The 20,093-nt window shown below is 46.0% G+C and overlaps 1 protein-coding gene across 10 annotated transcripts in view; it reads right to left on the reverse strand.

Moving 5' to 3' along the window:
* Nucleotides 1–20,093, reverse strand: part of SOX5 (SRY-box transcription factor 5) — a 783,587-nt gene that overhangs the window by 164,465 nt on the left and 599,029 nt on the right. Inside the window, exon 1 of one of the 10 annotated variants that reach the window (XM_081209969.1) lies at nucleotides 20,016–20,084. The exons of the other annotated variants lie outside the window; for them this stretch is intronic. Coding sequence (XP_081066095.1) covers nucleotides 20,016–20,069 — 54 coding nt within the window. The 5' untranslated portion in view covers nucleotides 20,070–20,084. Of the gene's footprint in view, nucleotides 1–20,015; nucleotides 20,085–20,093 lie in introns of those variants that run through there. 10 annotated transcript variants of the gene reach the window in all.

Genomic DNA, 20,093 nt, shown 5'->3' on the forward strand with positions numbered 1-20,093 from the left:
CCCCTAGCGGTGATCCTGGGGGAGTCCCTAGTTGATGTGCATCAGCAGGGCTCCCCTTATTGGTGGTTAACCCTTCCGAGACTTCCTGCAGACGGGCAGGAGTCAGATATAGTCGGTTCGTTTCCAATGCCTAAGCCAATACCACTCACATTCTGTAACCAATAAAGTTGTGGCTTTTTTAGCCCATTAACCTAAAATACTGTGTCTTTATTTCATGTGTCTTTATTTCAACGTCTCGGGAGGGTTTGGGGCCTTGCCACACAACCTGGATAAATATGCAGATTAGGAGCTTTAGTTATCCACTGACTTTTACACTTCCATATATAAATGCATTTTTGAAAATGTGTATTTGAAACAAAATATTGTTTTGAGAAAAAATGCATTTAGAAATTTATATTTTGAGAGAAAACGTGTATTTATATAACATTGTCGTGCAGGCCTTTTATTTTGAAACCCAAATGCAGAAAACGCATCTCCGGGATACTGCAGGATACTTTGCTGTCACTTGAGGCTCAGGTAGCCTCAGTGGTGTGGAGCGCCTTCCATCAACTTCAGCTGGTGACCTAGTTGCACCCCTATCTGGACAAAGATAGCCTAATTTCTGTTGTTTATGCTCTGGTAATCTCTAGGTTAGAAGACTGCAACGTGCTATATCTAAGGCTGCCTCTGAAGACAGTTCAGAAACTTCAGCTGGTGCAGAATTTGGCAGCCAGATTGCTCACTGGGACAAGATGCCTTGAGCCCATTACACCAATCCTGGCTTGACTGCACTGGCTGCCAATTAGTTTCCGGATCCAGTTCAAAGTGCTGGTTTTGAAATGGCTCAGGACGGCAATACCTCAAGGACTGCCCCTCTCCATATCAACCTACCCAGACTCTGCAACCATCATTTGAAGCCCTTCTTTGTGTGCATCCTCCATGAGTGGTCTGGAGGGTGGCAACATGAGAACGGGGCCTTTTCTGCAGTGGCTCCCCGTTTGTGGAATATTCTCCCCAGGGAGGTTCGCCTGGCACCTTCATTAGACACCTTTAGGTGCCAGGTGAAACCATTCCTCTTCAACCAGGCCTTTGGCTGATTAACATCCAACACCTTTTCAAACGTGTTGTGGGAGGGATGAGGTTATTGGTGTATTTTTGTATTTTTATGTTGTGAACTACTCTGAGATCTATGGGTGAAGGGCAATACAGTGGTGCCTTGCAAGACGAAATTAATTCGTCCTGCAAGTTTTTTCTTCTTGCGAGTTTTTCGTCTTGCGAAGCACGGTTTCCCATAGGAATGCATTGAAAATCAATCAATGCGTTCCTATGGAGACCGTCCGGGGACAGAGGGGAAGCGCCGCGGACCTGTTTAAAGCCTGCCCCGCGGGCGCCTTCCCCTCTGTCCCCGGAGATTGCGGGGCTGGCAACGGGGAGAAGCGATCTTCTCCCCGCCGCCCCTTGCTTCAAAAGAGGTCTGGGGACAGCGGGGAAGACACACTGCGCTTCCCCGCTATCCCCGGAGCTTGCGGGGCAAGCTTCGTTTTGCGAAGCAAGCCCATAGGGAAATGCGTCTTGCGAAGCGGCTAAGAAAATGAAAAACTCCTTCGTCTAGCGAGTTTTTCATCTTCCGAGGCGTTCGTCTTGCGGGGCACCACTGTATATGAAATTATTATTAATCAAATTCATAATAGTAATAGTAATAGTAATAGTAGAACTAATTGGAATTCACTGATTTGTCCAACCCTAATCAAACAGTATTGTCCATCAAGTTTCCTTCTCCATAAGGAATGTATCCAGTAATGGACCCAATTTTTCCCCTCTTTGTGATGAAGGACCTATCCTTTGCTAGCTACTGGATGTTTCACATCAATCATATATTAGGCAACACAGGTCGTGAAGGGCAGGTGAACCTCGCAAGCAGAAATCTGATCCTGTTTGTAGATCAGCCTTGCTGGATTATGGGAAGAAACTGCATATATGGTCACATTGTAATATTCTTGGCTTGCCTCAACAGAGCCTCCCCTGTTTCTGAGAAACATGACATGCATTTTATTTTATTGCCTTTCAACGGCTTATCTTCAGATAGGTGTTTAATTAACTCACGGTGGCAGTTTCAATGTTTAGCCTGAAGGAGGGCGAGAAGAAAAAGTATCTGAACAGTGTTGCACTTGCAGATTTAAAGCGTATGGTATGTATATATGTGTGTTGCATGCATGTATATATATATATATATATTTATGGCACACACCTATGTATAAATAGCACATCCAATCCTACTAAATCATAAGCCTATAGATTCCCCAAGGAACTAGTTCACAAGTGGCAGAGGGGAATTGGAAAAATCCACAGATACAAAGACGCATATCTTCAGAGTTAAAGGAGACAGCTCAGAGTTGAAGCTCAATGACAGAGCAGGGCTTCCCAAACTTGAGTCCAGCACACTGGGTATGGGGGGGGGCTGCCACCCACCACCACTGCTGGGCACCCTTTGCGCCCCAGCCTCTTCCTGGTAGCCCAGGAGCCGGGCAGCAGCTGGAATGAGTGAATATGAGCCTGGCAGCCCAGGGGCCGGGCGGTGGCTGGGAGGACCAAAATCTTTGCTTTGCTTGTCCCAGCATCCGCCCAGCAGCCCAGGAGCTGGGCAACGGCTGAACTGAGCAAGCGCGAAGAACCCCCTCCATGTGTCCTGCGCATGCCAGGTGGTGTCACATGATGTGTCACATGACTGTGCCCCCTCAATGTGGGGGACAAGTCGGCATCCCTGCTTGAGTCTCCAGGCGTTGTGGGACTACAACTCCCATCATCCCTGACCACTGGTGCTGCTAGCTAGGGATTATAGGAGTTGTAGTCCAAACACAACAGCTGGAGACCCAAATTTGGGAAACCCTGACCGAGCATCTGCGTGGCATGCAGAATGCCCCCATGTTGAATCCTCTGCATTCCCAGGTGGGGTTGGGAATGTTCCCCATCTAAAGTCCTGGAGAGCCTCCACTGGTCAGTGTGGACAAGGAGCGTCCAGTGTGGTGCCCTACAGAATCTGCTGAGCTCCAAGTCCCATCACTCCCACCCATCATGGCTGCTGGAACGTGCATTTGCAGGATTCCACCCCCCCCCAACAGATAAAAAAGAGAGCAAAACACTGAAATGAGGGAGCAGGATAATTCCTCACAGAAACAGAAGAACTATATTTCGTCTCATATCTCAGGTTCTACAAATGCTAGAAACTTCCTGTTTTGTTTTTTAACAAAAGCTGAGAATCTGGGGATTACAGATCAACTGGGAAGACCACTGTCCCCCACTTTCCTTCCCCCCTCCACCTGGATGTCCGTGACCAGTGGTTGGGGATGATGGGAACTGGAGTCCAACAACACACAACAAAGGCTGCATCTCCACTAAGATATATTGCACCGGAACTCTAAATCAAACAAACAAAAGTGCCTAGCTCCCTCCTGAGCTATCATCTACAGATTCTGCCTTACAAACAAACAAACCCCCAAATGGTTCATTCTCTAGGTGAGCTTTTGCTGCCATCTTTGCTCTCCCCTTATTATCACACCGTTATTTTTTTTCTTTTAAAAATGGAGAAAGTTAAAGGGAGAAGGGGGAAATGGACACGAGTGAGACGCATCTGCTTGCATTTGTTAAGAACATGCTGAGCTTACATAAGTGGAATATTGAGTTTCATTCTTTTCTCTTTTTTCCACCCTCCTTTGGCTTTTCATGAAAGCAGGTAAGTCAGTTTCCAGAACGCAATAGAAAGCGACTCAGTGAATGAGGCGCTCTCCCCCGCCCTCTCCCTCTCCCTGCGCTGGAGCAGATCAATCTGGATCAACAATGTGGGTAGGTCCCCCGCTGACATTTAGCAGGGCTTAACGCAGCCAGCACTGAATGAAAGCAGAACAATGGTCAAGGTGAACTGAGGGCAGAAGATAATGAATCAGACAGCCTGGGCACTCCACAAACATGTTTCTCAGACATGCATGGTGAACTAAATTAAAAAAAGGGAGTGTGGAAGAAAAGACCTCCTCTTCACCAAGAAAGGAACTTGGGTTTCAGGACTGAAGGTGCAGGAGACAAAATATTTTGGTACTTAAGCTTTGTTGGGAGTGCAAACCAGTACAAACCACAAACCAGTACAATGGATCTGTTGCTAGCTGGAAAGTATTTGGGAATGTTTTGTTATTTTTTAATGTGATCTTTAATGTGCCTTTAAATATTTGTTACTTGCCTTGCACCTAAGTGCTCTTGCCACATCCCTGAAATAATAAAATTGCCAAGGAAAGGAAGAAAAAGCATTGTTTACAAATGGTTAATGAACAGGGGAAAAACAGGAGGTAAAATGTCCTCTTAAGTTTTTGTTAATAGGAATGTTTTTTGGCTCCCCTGAAAATCCCGCAGACGTTTCTCCTGAGGAGAAACCACATTTGCTCCTCGTTTCTCCTTGAGATGAAATTTTGTTGGCATTGGAATGGGCAGTTTGGTCCTTGCTGAAAATATAGAGGAAGCAAAAGGAACATAACATGGTTCTAAATGACAAAAATGTGATGTACAATGGTTGAGATTCTGTTGAAAGCACACTTATCCATGTTGAAAGAAGCAAGCAGTATGCTGTGCAAGAATACTGCTACTTTTCTAAGTGTGTTTCTTTATTATTATCAGTGCTATTTTCCTAGAAAAAGAGGTGCCAGAACTCACCACAAACGCCTCCCTTATTCTCTTATAATGGCAATGGCACCCACCTGAGAAGTGCCAGAATTGAGTTCCAGTGAGTTCGGACTGAAAAAAAGCCCGTTATTATTACTATTGATAACTTGGAACTACATTTTAACAACAGTACTACACTGGGTTCATCTTTATGTCTGACTTTGTTGAGGTCATATCCTGTCTTGAAATCTGACCTGTGATGAATAGCACTTCAATTCTGGGCACACTTTCCTGAAAGTAGGCTCCTCGGTAGGATTTACATCAGAGCATGGGAAGGATGTAGCCCCTGACATGCATTTTAAACCAGTACAACATAAAAAATAGATTAGTGCAGGAAGCATGGACTGCAATTCCCATTTTCCTGACCGCTGGAAATGCTAGTTGGGGCTGATTCCGGCTGTGGTCCTTCACATTGGGAGGTTTTAACTCTTTGCCATTCCCACCTAGAAAAGCAATGGCAAACCTAGACAGCATCTTAAAAAGCAGAGACATCACCTTGCCAACAAAGGTCCGTATAGTTAAAGCTATGGTTTTCCCAGTAGTGATGTATGGAATTGAGAGCTGGGTCATAAAGAAGGCTGATCGCCGAAGAATTGATGCTTTTGAATTATGGTGCTGGAGGAGACTCTTGAGAGTCCCATGGACTGCAAGAAGATCAAACCTATCCATTCTTAAGGAAATCAGCCCTGAGTGCTCACTGGAAGGACAGATCCTGAAGCTGAGACTCCAATACTTTGGCAACCTCATGAGAAGAGAAGACTCCCTGGAAAAGACCCTGATGTTGGGAAAGATGGAGGGCACAAGGAGAAGGGGACGACAGAGGACAAGATGGTTGGACAGTGTTCTCCAAGCTACCAGCATGAGTTTGACCAAACTGCGGGAGGCAGTGGAAGACAGGGGTGCCTGGCGTGCTCTGGTCCATGGGGTCATGAAGAGTCAGACACAACTAAACGACTAAACAACAACAACAACAATTCCCACCTGCAGTTCCAATATGGATTGAGGCCTCTGTGCCTGCTACTTGCATCAAAAATTGCTCCAATGGGAACTTTCTCCTCAACGTAAATACTAGGTTGGGTGGGTGGGAGCAGCGGTTTCAATCTGGATTGAGACTGCTGTGGAGGGGGAAACATCTAATCCAGATCAGCGCTCCCTGCACCCTTTTAAAAAGCCATCCACACAACTGCTAATTGCGGGACTGATATTGTATCTGGTTTGATGCTAAGGTACAGCTCCCCCTGTTCACATCCTCTTTAAGTTCATGTGAATTGGATTTAGTCATACTCAGAGTAGATCCACTGAAACCAATGGTTCTAATCTGAGCATGCCTTAGTTGAGTCTCATCCTGTAGCTTCATACTTGAACACAGCGGGGCTTGCTTCTGAGTAAACACATATAAAGCTGGTCTGTACAAATAGTTTAAATCAATATGTTTAAGGCAGAGAAGTAATACAAAAAAACACAACAGGAAATTGTATGCATGTAATATATTACACGTGCAAAAATTGTAAACATAAATAATATGAAATAAGCAAAATGAATTTATCTTCTTCTTTATCCTGGTGTTTTATGTAACATCGACTTGTAGATTTTTTCCCTTTGGGGGGAAAAAAGCCCCCCCCCACTTGTTTCCTTTCTGTTCCTGTCAAACAGATTAAGCCACATAATCTGATGATGTAATTCCACTGTCTGCAAATTATTTTAATGCCAACACTCCTGTTCAGTACTGCCAACCTTTAGTGTCGATTATCTGCATTTAGTGAAAGTGGCTTGAAAGTTAAGGAAGATATTATAAGACTACATGTATATTGCCACTTAATGTAAAAATCTTTAGGCGGTTCACGCAGATAACCACCATAACATCACAAGCCAAAAAACAAATGGACATATGATATCACAGCACATTAAAAAATGCCGTAACATGTTGTAACTATGGGTTGTATGCAGCTAAGTTCTGCTAGCCCTAAAAGAAGGGTTGAACTTATTACGCCAATCCTGGCCTGACTGCCAGTTAGTTTCTGGGCTCAATTCATAGTGCTGGCTTTGACCTATAAAACTTTAAATGGCTCATGACCTCAAGACCTCAAGAACTGCCTCTTCCCGAATGAATGGACTCAGACCCTGCAATCATTGTCTGAGACCCTCCTTCAGATGCCTCCCCTATGAGAAGTCTGGAGGGTGGCAACACGAGAATGGGCCTTTTCCGTGGTGGCTCCCCTTTTGTGGAATGGTCTCCCCAAGAAGGCTGGCCTGGCACCTTCATTATACATCTTTAGGTTTTCTATAACCAGGTATTTGGATGAGTAACATTCTATGGGCATTTTAAATGTGGGGTGTGTGGTTTTTTTGGGGGGAAGGGGAGGTTATTGGTTTGCTTTTCTCTTTGTTTTATTATGTACTTTGTCTTCTCATTTTTTATTTTTACACTGATCTTTGGATGAATGTAAATGCAAGAAATTAAAAATAAGTGAAGACATGTCCATTAAATTTAAGGTTTTATTAAATAAAATAAATAAATTTTATTGAATAAAATGAACAAACTCAAAGCATTGCTATGGAAAATTCAGAGGATCGCTGCTACAGCCAACCTGCGACATTTGTATTGCGCTTTTGGGAGTGGATTTCTAGGGGGAAACAAAACTTTTAAAAGGAGTTGTACCCTTTGTTCAGGGATCCTTCTTTTGCTATTTTATAAGTGGAAACCTTGTTGCAACAAAATTAAGATCAGGCTTACTTGCTGCCCGGCTTTGGATATACAGTGGTACCTCGGATTAAGTACTTAATTTGTTCCCGAGGTCCATACTTAACCTGAAACTGTTCTTAACCTGAAGCACCACTTTAGCTAATGGGGCCTCCTGCTGCTGCCGCGTCGTTGGAGCACGATTTCTGTTCTCATCCTGAAGCAAAGTTCTTAACCTGAAGCACTATTTCTGGGTTAGCAGAGTCTGTGACCTGAAGTGTATGTAACCTGAAGCGTATGTAACACTGTACCTGGTTGTAGCTTCTTGCTTTATTCCTGATAAGACAATTGGACCCCACTGGATCGCAAGTCCCTTGAGTGAGGGCTGGGCTGTAGCAGTAATCCCCTCATTTTACCATAACAGCATTAGAAGAAAACAGTGAGTATCCTGAACTGCATGATGAAGACATTCCAGAGGCGACACACACACACACACACACACACACACACACACCTCGAAATCTAGACAAATGCAGCTTATTTTTTTTTAAAAAAACTTAGATCTTTGTTCCCAATGTACTTCAAAACATAATCTGGTAATCACTTCTACTCCCACCCCACCTGACAACAATGGAAAGGAGAAAGTTATACTGCACAAAGTGATTTTCATTATTTCAGCAGCAGGAGATTATAAGAATAACAGCACATTAGTGGAAGATTTGCATGCGAGATCGTCAGAAAATCATGAGTGTTGGCAGCCAACAGACTGGCGAGGTTCCATGCCAACTATGTACAAGTTATTGTCACTTCTGGTTCTTCCTTCTTTGAAGCGTTATAATACACGCCCTTTCCATGAAATATGTGCGTGTGGCGGGGGGAAGGAATCATACAGCACTAACACAGATTTGATAATCCAAATCTCACAAACCTTTTTTTGAAACAAAGAATAATGAATGAGGGTAAAAATAATCTTTAAGGGGGAAAGGGGGAGAAAAATCATAGCTGGAAGGGACCTCAAGAATCATCTAGTCCAACTCCTTGCAATTCAGGAATCACAGCTGAAAAGATATGAAGTAGAGATGATCTCAGATGGCTATAGATTTGGAGTATCCCGAATAAAAGAAAGCCAGCGAAACTGAAAGAAAGCATTCAGAAAATACAGACTTCTAGGAGGGTGGCATATATTGGGTCAGACTAGCTATTGGTCTAGCTATTGGTGCTGTCAACTCTGAGTGGCAGCTGAATTTTGCAGGATTCATGACAGACAAGAGAAAGTACATGGGGGAAGATTCCACTGAATTGTTGCACTACTGGGAGCCAATGCAATAAGACCCACAAGTGCAATGGGACTTTAATAATAATATAATAATAATAAAATTTTATTTATATCCCGCCCTCCCCAGCCGAAGCCGGGCTCAGAGCAGCTAACAACAGTAAAAGTAACACAGTTTACATAAAATCACAATCAATTAATTGAAATACATTCTAAAATCAGTTCATTCTAAAATCAATTCTGAATCAAATTAATGGCAACCACTGGGCTAGAGTTCTGTGAGGATTACCGAAGGAGGGGGTCAGACTGTGCCTTGGCCAAAGGCCTGGTGGAACAGCTCTGTCTTGCAGGCCCTGTGGAAAGATGTCAAGTCCCGCAGGGCCCTAGTCTCTTGTGACAGAGCGTTCCACCAGATCGGAGCCACAGCTGAAAAAGCCCTGGCTCTGGTTGAGGCCAGCCTAACCTCCCTGTGGCCTGGGACCTCCAAGATGTTTTCATTTGAAGACCGTAAGGTCCTCCATGGGACATACGAGGAGAGGCAGTCCCGTAGGTACGAGGGTCCTAGGCCTTTGCCTCCTCTTCCTCCCCATGTGCCCCTCGTCTCCTCAAAGCTGCTTGTGAGGGCGAGGAGAAACCCCAGAATTGGGGGCAGGGGCAGGAGAGGTGAGATGGTTCTGTCTGACAAGTGAAATTGCAAGCACTGAAGGAATGGTTGCCTTAGCACCATGTTGAATTCCAACTGGGGTGGTCTATCTCAACCCTACGCTAAGGATTGAACCTACAACCTCCTGCATGCAAAGCAGAGGCTCTGTCACTGAGCCACACCGCTCCCCTGTTTGTTTTCCTTCAAAGAGTTGCCATGATGCAGAAGCCATGCAGGACACAGGGAGAGAAGGGACATCGGGGCAAGGTAGAAAAGAGGCCTCCAGAGTCTAATATATTAGGCATGGGGACCTCAAGCCAAATACCGTATTTTTTGCTCCATAGGACGGACCGGCCCATAGGACGCACCTAGTTTTTTGGGGGGGAAATAAAGGATTTTTTTTATTCCCCCCCCCAGGTGCGCTGCGCTAATCCCGAAGCTTGGGGTGCGTGGAGCTCAGCGCGCCCCAAGCTTCTGGGTGCCGGCAAGCAGTCTGCTAGCCCTGGGAGAGCTGCGCGGCTCTCCCAGGGCTAGTGGACCGCTGCGCTAATCCTGAAGCTTGGGGCGTGCAGAGCTCAGCACGCCCCAAACTTCTGGGTGCCGGCAAGGTCTCCGCTAGCCGTGGGAGAGCCGCGCGGCTCTCCCAGGGCTAGTGGAGCACTGCACTAATCCCGAAGCTTGGGGCGTGCGGAGCTCAACGCGCCCCAAGCTTCTGGGTGCCGGCAAGCAGTCTGCTAGCCGTGGGAGAGCCACGCGGCTCTCCCAGGGCTAGCGGACCGCTGCGCTAATCCTGAAGCTTGGGGCGTGCGGAGCTCAGCGCGCCCCAAACTTCTGGGTGCCAGCAAGGTCTCCGCTAGCCGTGGGAGAGCCGCGCGGCTCTCCCAGGGCTAGCGGAGCGCTGCACTAATCCCGAAGCTTGGGGCGTGCGGAGCTCAGCGCGCCCCAAGCTTTTGGGTGCAGGCAAGCTCTCCGCTAGCCCTGGGAGAGCTGGGTCTCCCACAGCTAGCGGATAGCTTCCTGAAGCCTGGAGAGCGAGAGGGGTCAGTGCGCACCGACCCCCCTCACTCTCCAGGCTTCAGCGAAAGCCTGCATTCGCCCCATAGGACACACACACATTTCCCCTTCATTTTTGGAAGGGAAAAAGTGCGTCTTATAGGGCGAAAAATACGGTAATCACCTTGTGCCTATTTTATAGCAGGCTTCCTCAACCTCGGCCCTCCAGATGTTTTAAGACTACAATTCCCATCATCCCTGACCACTGGTCCTGCTAGCTAGGGATGATGGGAGTTGTAGGCCCAAAACATCTGGAGGGTCAAGGTTGAGGAAGCCTGTTTTATAGGATGAGAAAGTCTGCCTAAGGCTACAGCACTGGAAGAAGAAGAAAGCCAGGGCAATTGAATGCAAGAGCATGCATTTGAGTTGACAGCCAAATCATAAATCCATAAGAGCAGGATGGAGGGGAGAGAGATTGAGTTTCCTACAACTTAATTGACAGTTTAGGGGAATAAAGAGATTATATTTCTTGAGCCACACTGAGATATGCAAAAATGAAGAGGCTGGTGCGTTGTGGGATATCTATACAGTTGACGCGTTCTTCCATAATCTAAGTGAAGACCAGGAAGGAGCTCAAGGAAGTGTCCTTCTCCCTCTAAGCATTTCACTTGCCTTCTGAAACTGTAAGAACCTTAGCGATAAGGACCAAATTCCCTACCCTAATCTGCAATTCTACAGAGGGGCTGGGGGGGGGAGAGAGAGAGGATTTGGACAAATAAGCTCAGGATCTTAAGGTCCACTTTTCACAAGGACTGGAGAGAATTAGATCTGAGTAGGTTTATCTCAGTCAAACTTGGGTAAATGCAGTTGGCTTTTTTTTAAAAAAAAATAATAATTATATATATATATATAATATAAATCTACATTTTAACCAGGAAAGTTAAATCCCCTCTTTTCCTGTGAAAGACTCAGATAAGTTTGTCCCTCTTTGCTGTCTCCCTTTTCCAGGTATTATGTCACTGCACATTAGTACGTGTCAACACACCGTGACTTTGTCCCCCTGCTAATGCAGCAGCTCAGAAAACATGGAGCCTGACAGATGATTTCAGAGCGTTTTCTTTTCTCGCTTTTCTGTAACCAGGCATTTTTATCCTTCCTCGGTTCTGACATTTCCATTGAGAGACAGTCCCAACAGGAAGGAAATCAGCCTTTCAAATGCAAAAGGAACTCCTCAAAGTGGCACACAGCCTTGACGCTCATTCTGGGGGCAGGTGGGATTTGGGTGTCACTCAGGCAGCTCCCCTGCCTAGCCACATCCATGCACCGTCTTGATAAGTTCCTTGGTCTCCACCAACACCGGCTTCTCCTTCTCCCCAAGAGAAGGCTAATCCCAACACCACAGGAGGTGCCAATAATATGACTGCAGGGGGCACAGCAACAAGACGGAAGTTGAGAGGAAGCAAGTCCGAGTCACAAAAGCATGTGGAATCTGCCGGCTTCTTAGCCAGTTTGGGAGCACACCTCCCGCTGTTGACAGGGTGATGTACAGGGCTGGGTATCCATCCTTCACCTTGTAGGGGATCACATGAAGTAATCAAGGCTGGATTACTGCAATGTGTTCTACGTGGGCTTGGTCTGGAAGCTCTAGCTGGTGCAGAAGGTGGCAGCCAGCCCGCATATTGGCCGACAACATGACACAGTTGTTACATGACTACACCATAGTTTGGAGGTTCTAGCAGGGGAGCGCAGCTCTCGTATACCCTTGACCGAAGAACGGTACACTCCTTCTGTCTGGGATGGTCGTCCTCTTCCACTGAGTGCGCAGCTTTGGGAGGGAGGCACATGGAGCGGTGAGGGAGGAAGGGGACACCCGCCTAGCCAGCCAGATCAGCCAAATCAACCCTGGCGATCAATGGGGTGACAGATGTAGCGGCCAGATCGCCCTCACACCCTATAGCATTGTTAAGCAATAGATGCCCACCTATTACCGAGCCAGGTTCAGAGTCCTCATATTGATTCACAAATCCCTGAACAACTTGGGTCCATGGAACTTTAGGGAGTTCCCAAACCCTTTTATCTCAGCTCCGTCACTGAGAACATCTGTGCGAACATCACTGGTCATCCCCAGAATTGGTGAGACATGAAGCTGACCCCTTTGTGCCATCGGCCCAGTCCTGTAGAAGACTCTTCCAACAGTTTCAGCAGGCACCTTCTATTTTCGCTTTGAAACATTTTGCTGAATTCGCAGAATGTATGCATTTTTTAAAAAAATAATAATGAATAAAGCACCCTGAGCTTTGTGTAAGCACTTCTATGATCACGGGGCCAGACCAATATATTTTGCTGCCTGAGGCAGAGGACAAGATGGCGCCCTCCCATTCTGCTCTGCGTATGAAATCCAACTGGGCTGGCAATCTTCCTTCAACACTGGTGATGGGGTGGCACCCTCTACCCCACCTGGGAACAGCAAGCTAATTTAGGGAGTGCAGGGTGGGCATATTTAAGGGGCTCCGGAGGAATGGTGGGGAGCTTTCCCCTGCCTTTCCAGCTTCTACTGCATGAGGTGGATTCCCCAGTCTGCCTAGGGTTGGCACTGCTGGAAGATCTCCCTCTATCCTGATTTTTTTAGAAGATTAATCAAATCATCATCATCATCATTATTATTATTATTATTCAGAATGGTCTTCAGTGATCTGAGTGATGCTCTTATTCATTCTCATGTGCTTATAATACAGTTGCCACAGCGTTTGTTCATTTATTTGTGTAATGTCCTGCATTTTTTTGATCGGATTGTGAAAACCTGTAAGTTAGGTGGCAGGTTATTTGGAAATGTAGCCTAACATTTATTTGGGAGGTGCTTGTGTGTGCATTTGTGGCCTGATTTCCGCCCCTGATATTAGGTTTGGTGAAGCACCATTGAAGAACAATGCTTCAGAACCAGGGGGGGTACAGCAATTTGAATTCAACACTAACATTTGTAGCGTGTCTTGTGCTTTTACCCATTACTACCTGTAAACAAGCTAATGGTAGCATACTAAGCCATCCCAGCTTGTATGAGGATAAAATGTAGGTCTCTCTCTGTGTGTGTCCTCCTCCACTCTCTTCAGCAATATCAACATATTTTCCTGCACTGATTTTCAAGATGCTGAAGTATTTACTCCCAATTCCCTGGAATGTGCCAAAGTCCCCCCTCAAACCTGTTTGACCCCCCGTCATCTGCTGTTGCTTCAATGCCACTTTCCCAGTGGGGGTCCATTTCTCCTTACCAGTGACTCCAGGTAATCAGGAATTACATGGTTAGTTAGCTGGCACCATAGGCACCAACTCCTAGGGGCCCAGCATTTTTGTCCCATAAGAAAAAATAAAATCAGGGGATGGAGGAGGCCAAGCACAGAGCCAAGTGTGGCATGGCTTTAGTGGTCAGTGGCTACTCTTGCAGTGTAAGGGAAAGATGGCAGCAGGAGAAGGAGGTTGAGTGCCAGCGAGGAGGATCTACCAGCCACTGAAGCTGTGCAGCTGCCGAGTTCGGCTCCTCCCCCTGGCTCCTCCCAATGTCCTGACATTGCATGGGCAACATCATGGGCACATCATTGCCCCTTCAATCTCCTTCGCAAGTTGGCACCTCTGTCGGGCACTATGCCGCTATGCAGGTGTCACTACATGCTAATGACACCAAGGGGGAATGGAGCCAAGTTAAAATGGGAGCCATGTTTCCTGGAATGGATCAGAGGGTGAACTGATGACACTGCTAAGAGCAGAGAAATGCTTCTTAAATAGGTGAACGCTCTTATCTTCACACCACAAGTGGGGTATCTTTAAACGCCGATAAGGTGTTTTGTGTGTGTGCAAAAATTGCCTCCCCTTTTGGTTTAGCCCTAAACATTATGTTAATCAGTAACGTTTTGTTGTCATCTTGGATCTAAGACTTTAGAGATTTTAAACAGCACTGATAGGGGCAATGGATGCTTCATCACACCAAGTCAGACCATTGGTCTCATCTGGCTCAGTACTGTCTGCAGCAAATATCTACAACCTTTTCAGACCAGTACTCACTTTTCACATGCATTGGGGGATCCATTTCTTAATCTTTCACCATACAGTGGTACCTCAGGTTAAGTACTTAATTCGTTCTGGAGGTCCGTACTTAACCTGAAACTGTTCTTAACCGGAAGCACCACTTTAGCTAATGGGGCCTCTTGCTGCCGCCGCGCTGCCGGGGCCCGATTTCTGTTCTCATCCTGAAGCAAAGTTCTTAACCTGAAGCACAATTTCTGGGTTACCGGAGTCTTTAACCTGAAGTGTATGTAACCTGAAGCGTATGTAACCTGAGGTACCACTGTATATTTTCATGGTGGTAGTGCTCCTGTTGCAACCCAGCTTGAAGACCAGTGGTCTACAGCAACTGGGCCCCCAGCCCTACCTGCAGATGCTCAGGATTGAACCTGGGTCCTTCTCCACGCAATTCATGTACTCTATCAGTGAGCTAGGACCCTTCCCCATAATAGATATTGGGGGGGGGGAGAGGGAATGGACGTGTGGGCGGGATAAAGTCTGCAGACCATTTGTTCTGTTTTTAGATTTAGCTAGGGTGAGGCACAAGGATAATTGAGGGAAGAGCAAGAGGCCGAGAAAGACTTAAGCAGCGAGCATGAAAGAAGAAATCGAAGGCATTTGTGTACACACAAATTCCATGTGCAATTTGGCATCGTTGCCACAAAGAAGAGTTTAATCAAAAGTCTCCAAGGAGCCACCACAAAGGAAACCGTTGTGTTGCCAGCTCTGGGGTAGTGAAAGAAACACCTGCTATGTACAACAAAGGGAAAGGCAGACAATAGCCGGAGAAGAAAAACCTGAAGCAAACAATGAGGCTTGAGGCGGCCACTTTCTCTATTCTCCCTATTAAGGTGCAGTCCACAGCCTGCTTACTCTGGAGTATTCCCAGCGAGCTGAATAGAATTACTTAGAAGTAAACCATTCTTGGCTTCAGCAGAGAAGTCCAATATTTGAGATAAGCTTAGCAATAATGCAAATGTGTTGGATATCAACAGCAAAAGCTCCAGAAACCAGGAATCTTAAATCCAAGGGCAGATAATATTTTCACTCGGAGCCACCCAAAAAACTCTGCTAAGTTCAGAGCAGATAGTACTCTACTATTTCTCTGCTGTTTTTCATAGGTCCCCAAATGTGCTTCTCAGGTCCCGATTGGCTCCCAACCTTACACCTCTGGTCAGACCCACACTGCTTCTGCTGCCACTTTTTCAAATATGGTTGGAGGGATTTTGAAAATGCAGGTTGTAGTCTTAAGGATCAGAAGCATTTTTTCAAACAAACAAATGAACATTTAAGCAGAAAATCTGAGGATCGCATGCCGTTGCCATCAAAAGCAACCAGAACTGCAAGTACTACTCGGCTATAGCACTGGTGGGGAAAGTCAGACCCAATTGCAGCCCTCCAGATCTCTCTATCTGGACTCAGAACTGTCCCAGGCCATAATCCCTCTCTCCAGGCCATATCTGCCATTGGCCTGGCCTCTCATCCTGAGTATTTTTGATAGAATCCAAGAGTTGGAAGGGACCCTAAAAATCATATAGTCCAACTCCCTCCAATACAGGAATATGCACCCATCAAACCTGTGACCTTGCCGTTAACAGCACCATGCTCTAACCAGTTGAGCTGATGGGGCGTTGGTCTCCTTGAACTACTGTACAAAGGTAACATTTACATCAATTACTCAATTACCCGCTTTTGCTTCTGGCCCAGCCCAGCCCAGGCGGCGTCTTTGGAAGATTGCCTAGAAGAGAATACCTCCCTTGGGTTTAAAAGATTTCCCAGCCCTAGGCTATAGGTTGCCCACTAATGGCTTGCAATGGATTTCACTTTGGTTCTTAGGATGGCTCCATGTGACTGCAGCAAAATCCAGTTGGTGGCTTTGCTCCATCCCTCAGGTGTGGAATCCCTTAGGTTGACTCGATTGTTTTGAAAAAGACAGAAAGCTATTCCCTTCCAGGCAACAATGAGATCACCACTATTTCAAGCCGCTTCTCCCTTTCCAGATCCAAGCATGATCCTCCTGTGTGCCTGGATAATGCAGGATCTAAGTCATTATAACTGATTTGGCAACTTCGTTGTACAGCTTTTATTATACACACCTCTTTTGATGACAGATGAATATTTTTGGAACCACCCTATTTCTATACTTTTATGTTCATAAAGGTAAAGGGATCCCTGACTGTTAGGTCCAGTCGTGGACGACTCTGGGGTTGCGGGACTCATCTCACGTTACTGGCCAAGGGAGCCAGTGTACAGCTTTTGGGTCATGTGGCCAGCATGACTAAGCCACTTCTGGTGAACCAGAGCAGCACACAGAAATGCCGTTTACCTTCCCGCCGGAGTGGTACCTATTTATCTACTTGCACTTTGTGGTTTCGAACTGCTAGGTTGGTAGGAGCAGAGACCGAGCAACAGGAGCTCACCCCGTCATGCGTATTCGAACCGCCGACCTTCCGATCGGCAAGTCCTAGGCTCTGTGGTTTAGACCACAGCGCCACCCACGTCCCTTTTCACCCATGTTCATAGAATAATACAATTATGGAGTTGGAAGGGATCCTGAGGATCGTCTAGTGCAACCCCTTGTAATGCAGGAATGTGCAGCTGCCCCCATACAAGGATCGATCCTGCAACCTCAGCATTATCAACACCATATTCTAACCAACTGAGCTGCTCTAAGTAGTTTTTAAATGTGGTCTAATATTGCATTTTAATGTTAATAGTGTGTTTTAATTGCTATAACCTGCCCTGGGACTTTAGGGTGAAAGGCAGGTAATAAATGGTAATAATAATAATAATATTCTTTATTTGCTATCACTGCAAAGTTTAAAGAATGCCAGACACATCTGCCACATTGCAAAATAAAATCCAACACAACGAACAGAAAAACCCCCGAAACAAAATCTCACTCCTGTCAAATTGGATAGTGCCTCCCCAACTGGTAATTCAATTACATCTCATAAAAAGAGTAGCAATGGGCACAACCCATCTCAAGAAGGGTGATGCGCCAGGGGAAACCCACAATGCTACAGTCAACAGTGCTGATGACTCAGTAGGTGGTACCAATACATTTCCAGTGAATCACTCTGGAGAACTTCTCCTAGCACTTGGTCAGCAATGAGGCTGGAGTGAGATGTCAAAACAGACGGCCCAAGCCAACAGATGGAAATCAAGAGAATACCCGGCATTGTTTCTATGGGGGATGGGCAACTTCTCAACTTTTGCAGACCATTTTATTCTCCAGATGCCAGTCTGCTGACCAGCAGTATATTTTGTAACATGAACCAACTTCCACACAGACTCTATTAAGAAAGCAAGCAAAAAGCCATGGTCTTCATTTTGGGCAGCCCAAAACAAACAAAATCATAGCATAACATTATGTGTACATGTGTAGGAGTGTGTGGTGGTGACACCATGGCTAGGGAACAGTCCAGACATGGTATGCAAAGGAAAATCTGATTCCACCCTACTGGGAATGGGGGGAGTGGACCAAGCCTGTGATGCACCTCTGCCGTGCACCCAAAAATCATAGTTAGTCAGAATTTCAACAGTGCAGTCCTAAATACCATAACTCCTAAACAGCTGTGGCAGTGGAGGCCATTTCCATACGTCAGACTGTAGGTAGTTCCATTCCAGGCTGCAATATAGGGGTCAGTGACCATATATGAGAGCAAAATTTGGAGGGTCACCCACCCCTGTATACCTGAAGGAGCGTCTCCACCCCCACTGTTCAGCCTGGACACTGAGGTCCACCTCTGAGGGTCTACTGGTGGTTCCCTCACTGCGAGAAGTGAAGTGCTTTATTATGCTTTTGTTTTTGTTGGAAGCCACCCAGCCCGTTAGGTGGGGGACAAATAATAAAATTATTGATGATGATGATGATGACGACTAAAGTGTTGGACTGAGACCAGGAAGACCAAGGTTCAAATATCACCTTAGCCAAAAAAGCTTAATGTGACCTTGAACCATTGCCTGTCTTGGTTTCATCTACCTCACAGGTTTTCAAGTGAGGATAAAATAGAAAGGAGAACATGTACAACACTCTGAGTACAGTGGTACCTCGGGTTAAGTACTTAATTCATTCCGGAGGTCCGTACTTAACCTGAAACTGTTCTTAACCTAAAGTACCATGTTAGCTAATGGGGCCTCCTGCTGCTGCCATGCCGCCAGAGCACGATTTCTGTTCTCATCCTAAAGCAAAGTTCTTAACCTGAAACACTATTTCTGGGTTAGCGGAGTCTGTAACCTGAAGCGTATGTAACCCGAGGTACCACTGTAATTTGGTGGAAGTGTGTGGTAATAACAATAACATTTCTTTATTTAAAGCAAGGTTGGGGAAACCTGTGGCCCTCCAGAGGTTATTGTTGGACTCCAGTTCCCATCAGCCCCAACCAGCATGGCCCAATGTTCAGGCATGATGGGAATTGTAGTCCAGCAACATTTGAAGGGCCACAGGTTTGCCACCCCTGATCTAGAGTGATGAATGGGGGCGGGGGTGGGTTGCCCTGACAAAGACCCACAAATGCTATCGAAACCCCAGTAAATCGCGCATAAACCCATGACCGTTATAATGATGTTCTCCTTTCCGGGAAAACACTGCAATGTTGCGCGGCGATTTGTCTGTTAAATTGAATCTTTGCCTCCAGATAGCGAGATAGATGGATACAAAGTTTATTTTGAAACGTCTCCCGGTGCCTTGCGAGCCTGACTGATGTGAGATGTTATTTTGAGCATGCCAACGCATCTGAATGGCTCAGAGTCCTTTTCTTTTTCGGCGCGCATTCCTTGATAAGTGGCAAAGCTCCCCACTTATCAGTCACTCAAAGTGACTGCGGCTGTCAGTTGTGTACAAAGCGCAATCAGTTCCGAAGCAGAGACACCGGCATTTTTCTTCTCAGCTTGAAGCAAACACGTTTTGACTGCTAGTCATTCAATTTTAAAGCATCGTCAATTAGGGGCGGACGGAGATATAAAGAAAACACATCCTAAACACCTCCACCAGCCAGCAGTAAAAAAATTTATTGTTATCTTGCCTGAATCATCTCTTTTTTTCCTCCCTTTCTTCTTCTCCTTTTTTTTTACCTCCCCTCAGCAGAAGCTGCCTTTTTTGGCTTCCGAACAAAAGGGCTCATGACTCCACATTCTCCACATGGATGAGACGCTGATCATATGGCGAACTAATGTTCCCCTTAGTAGGTCAGCTCAATGGACAAGGATGCTTTTCTTTCGCTCGTTGGCACCCGTGGCTTCGTGCTGCGCCTTTCCATATGTGCAGGCACACAATGGCAAGAAATAATAAAAGGGATTCTTAAAAAAAACAAAACCGCACAAATACCCCAACCCCCCTCTTTCACAAACACTCACTCACTCGCTGGAATAGAAACATAAGAGACAGTCTCCTCTTGCTAATCTACAGCCCATCACCTTATTGCAAAATAAAGGACAAGGTGCAAAAGTAAACAACACACTTTCATGCTATTACAGAGCTGGAATTCAAGGGCCACCTGGTTTAAGCCTTGTGTCCCAAAGGGAGAACCCTACCATCACCTTATGCACACATACAAGGAGTGATGTGCTGGAACTTGTCCTGAAATTTCTTGAAAGCTGTCTTCTCCTGTGAAAAGGGATCCCATTTCCCTGCCTTGTTCTCATGGCATTTCATTAGAATTTCTATGGGTGTGGGGTTCTGAGCTTACCTTATCTTTGCATGATGGTGCTCTGTGTCTTGCCAGTAAACATTCCTTCAGCATCCCTGGCTGCTTGCACTTCCTGAT

Source organism: Podarcis bocagei (genome assembly GCF_964188305.1).
Source record: "Podarcis bocagei genome assembly, chromosome: 10".
Classification (NCBI taxonomy): Eukaryota; Metazoa; Chordata; class Lepidosauria; order Squamata; family Lacertidae; genus Podarcis; species Podarcis bocagei.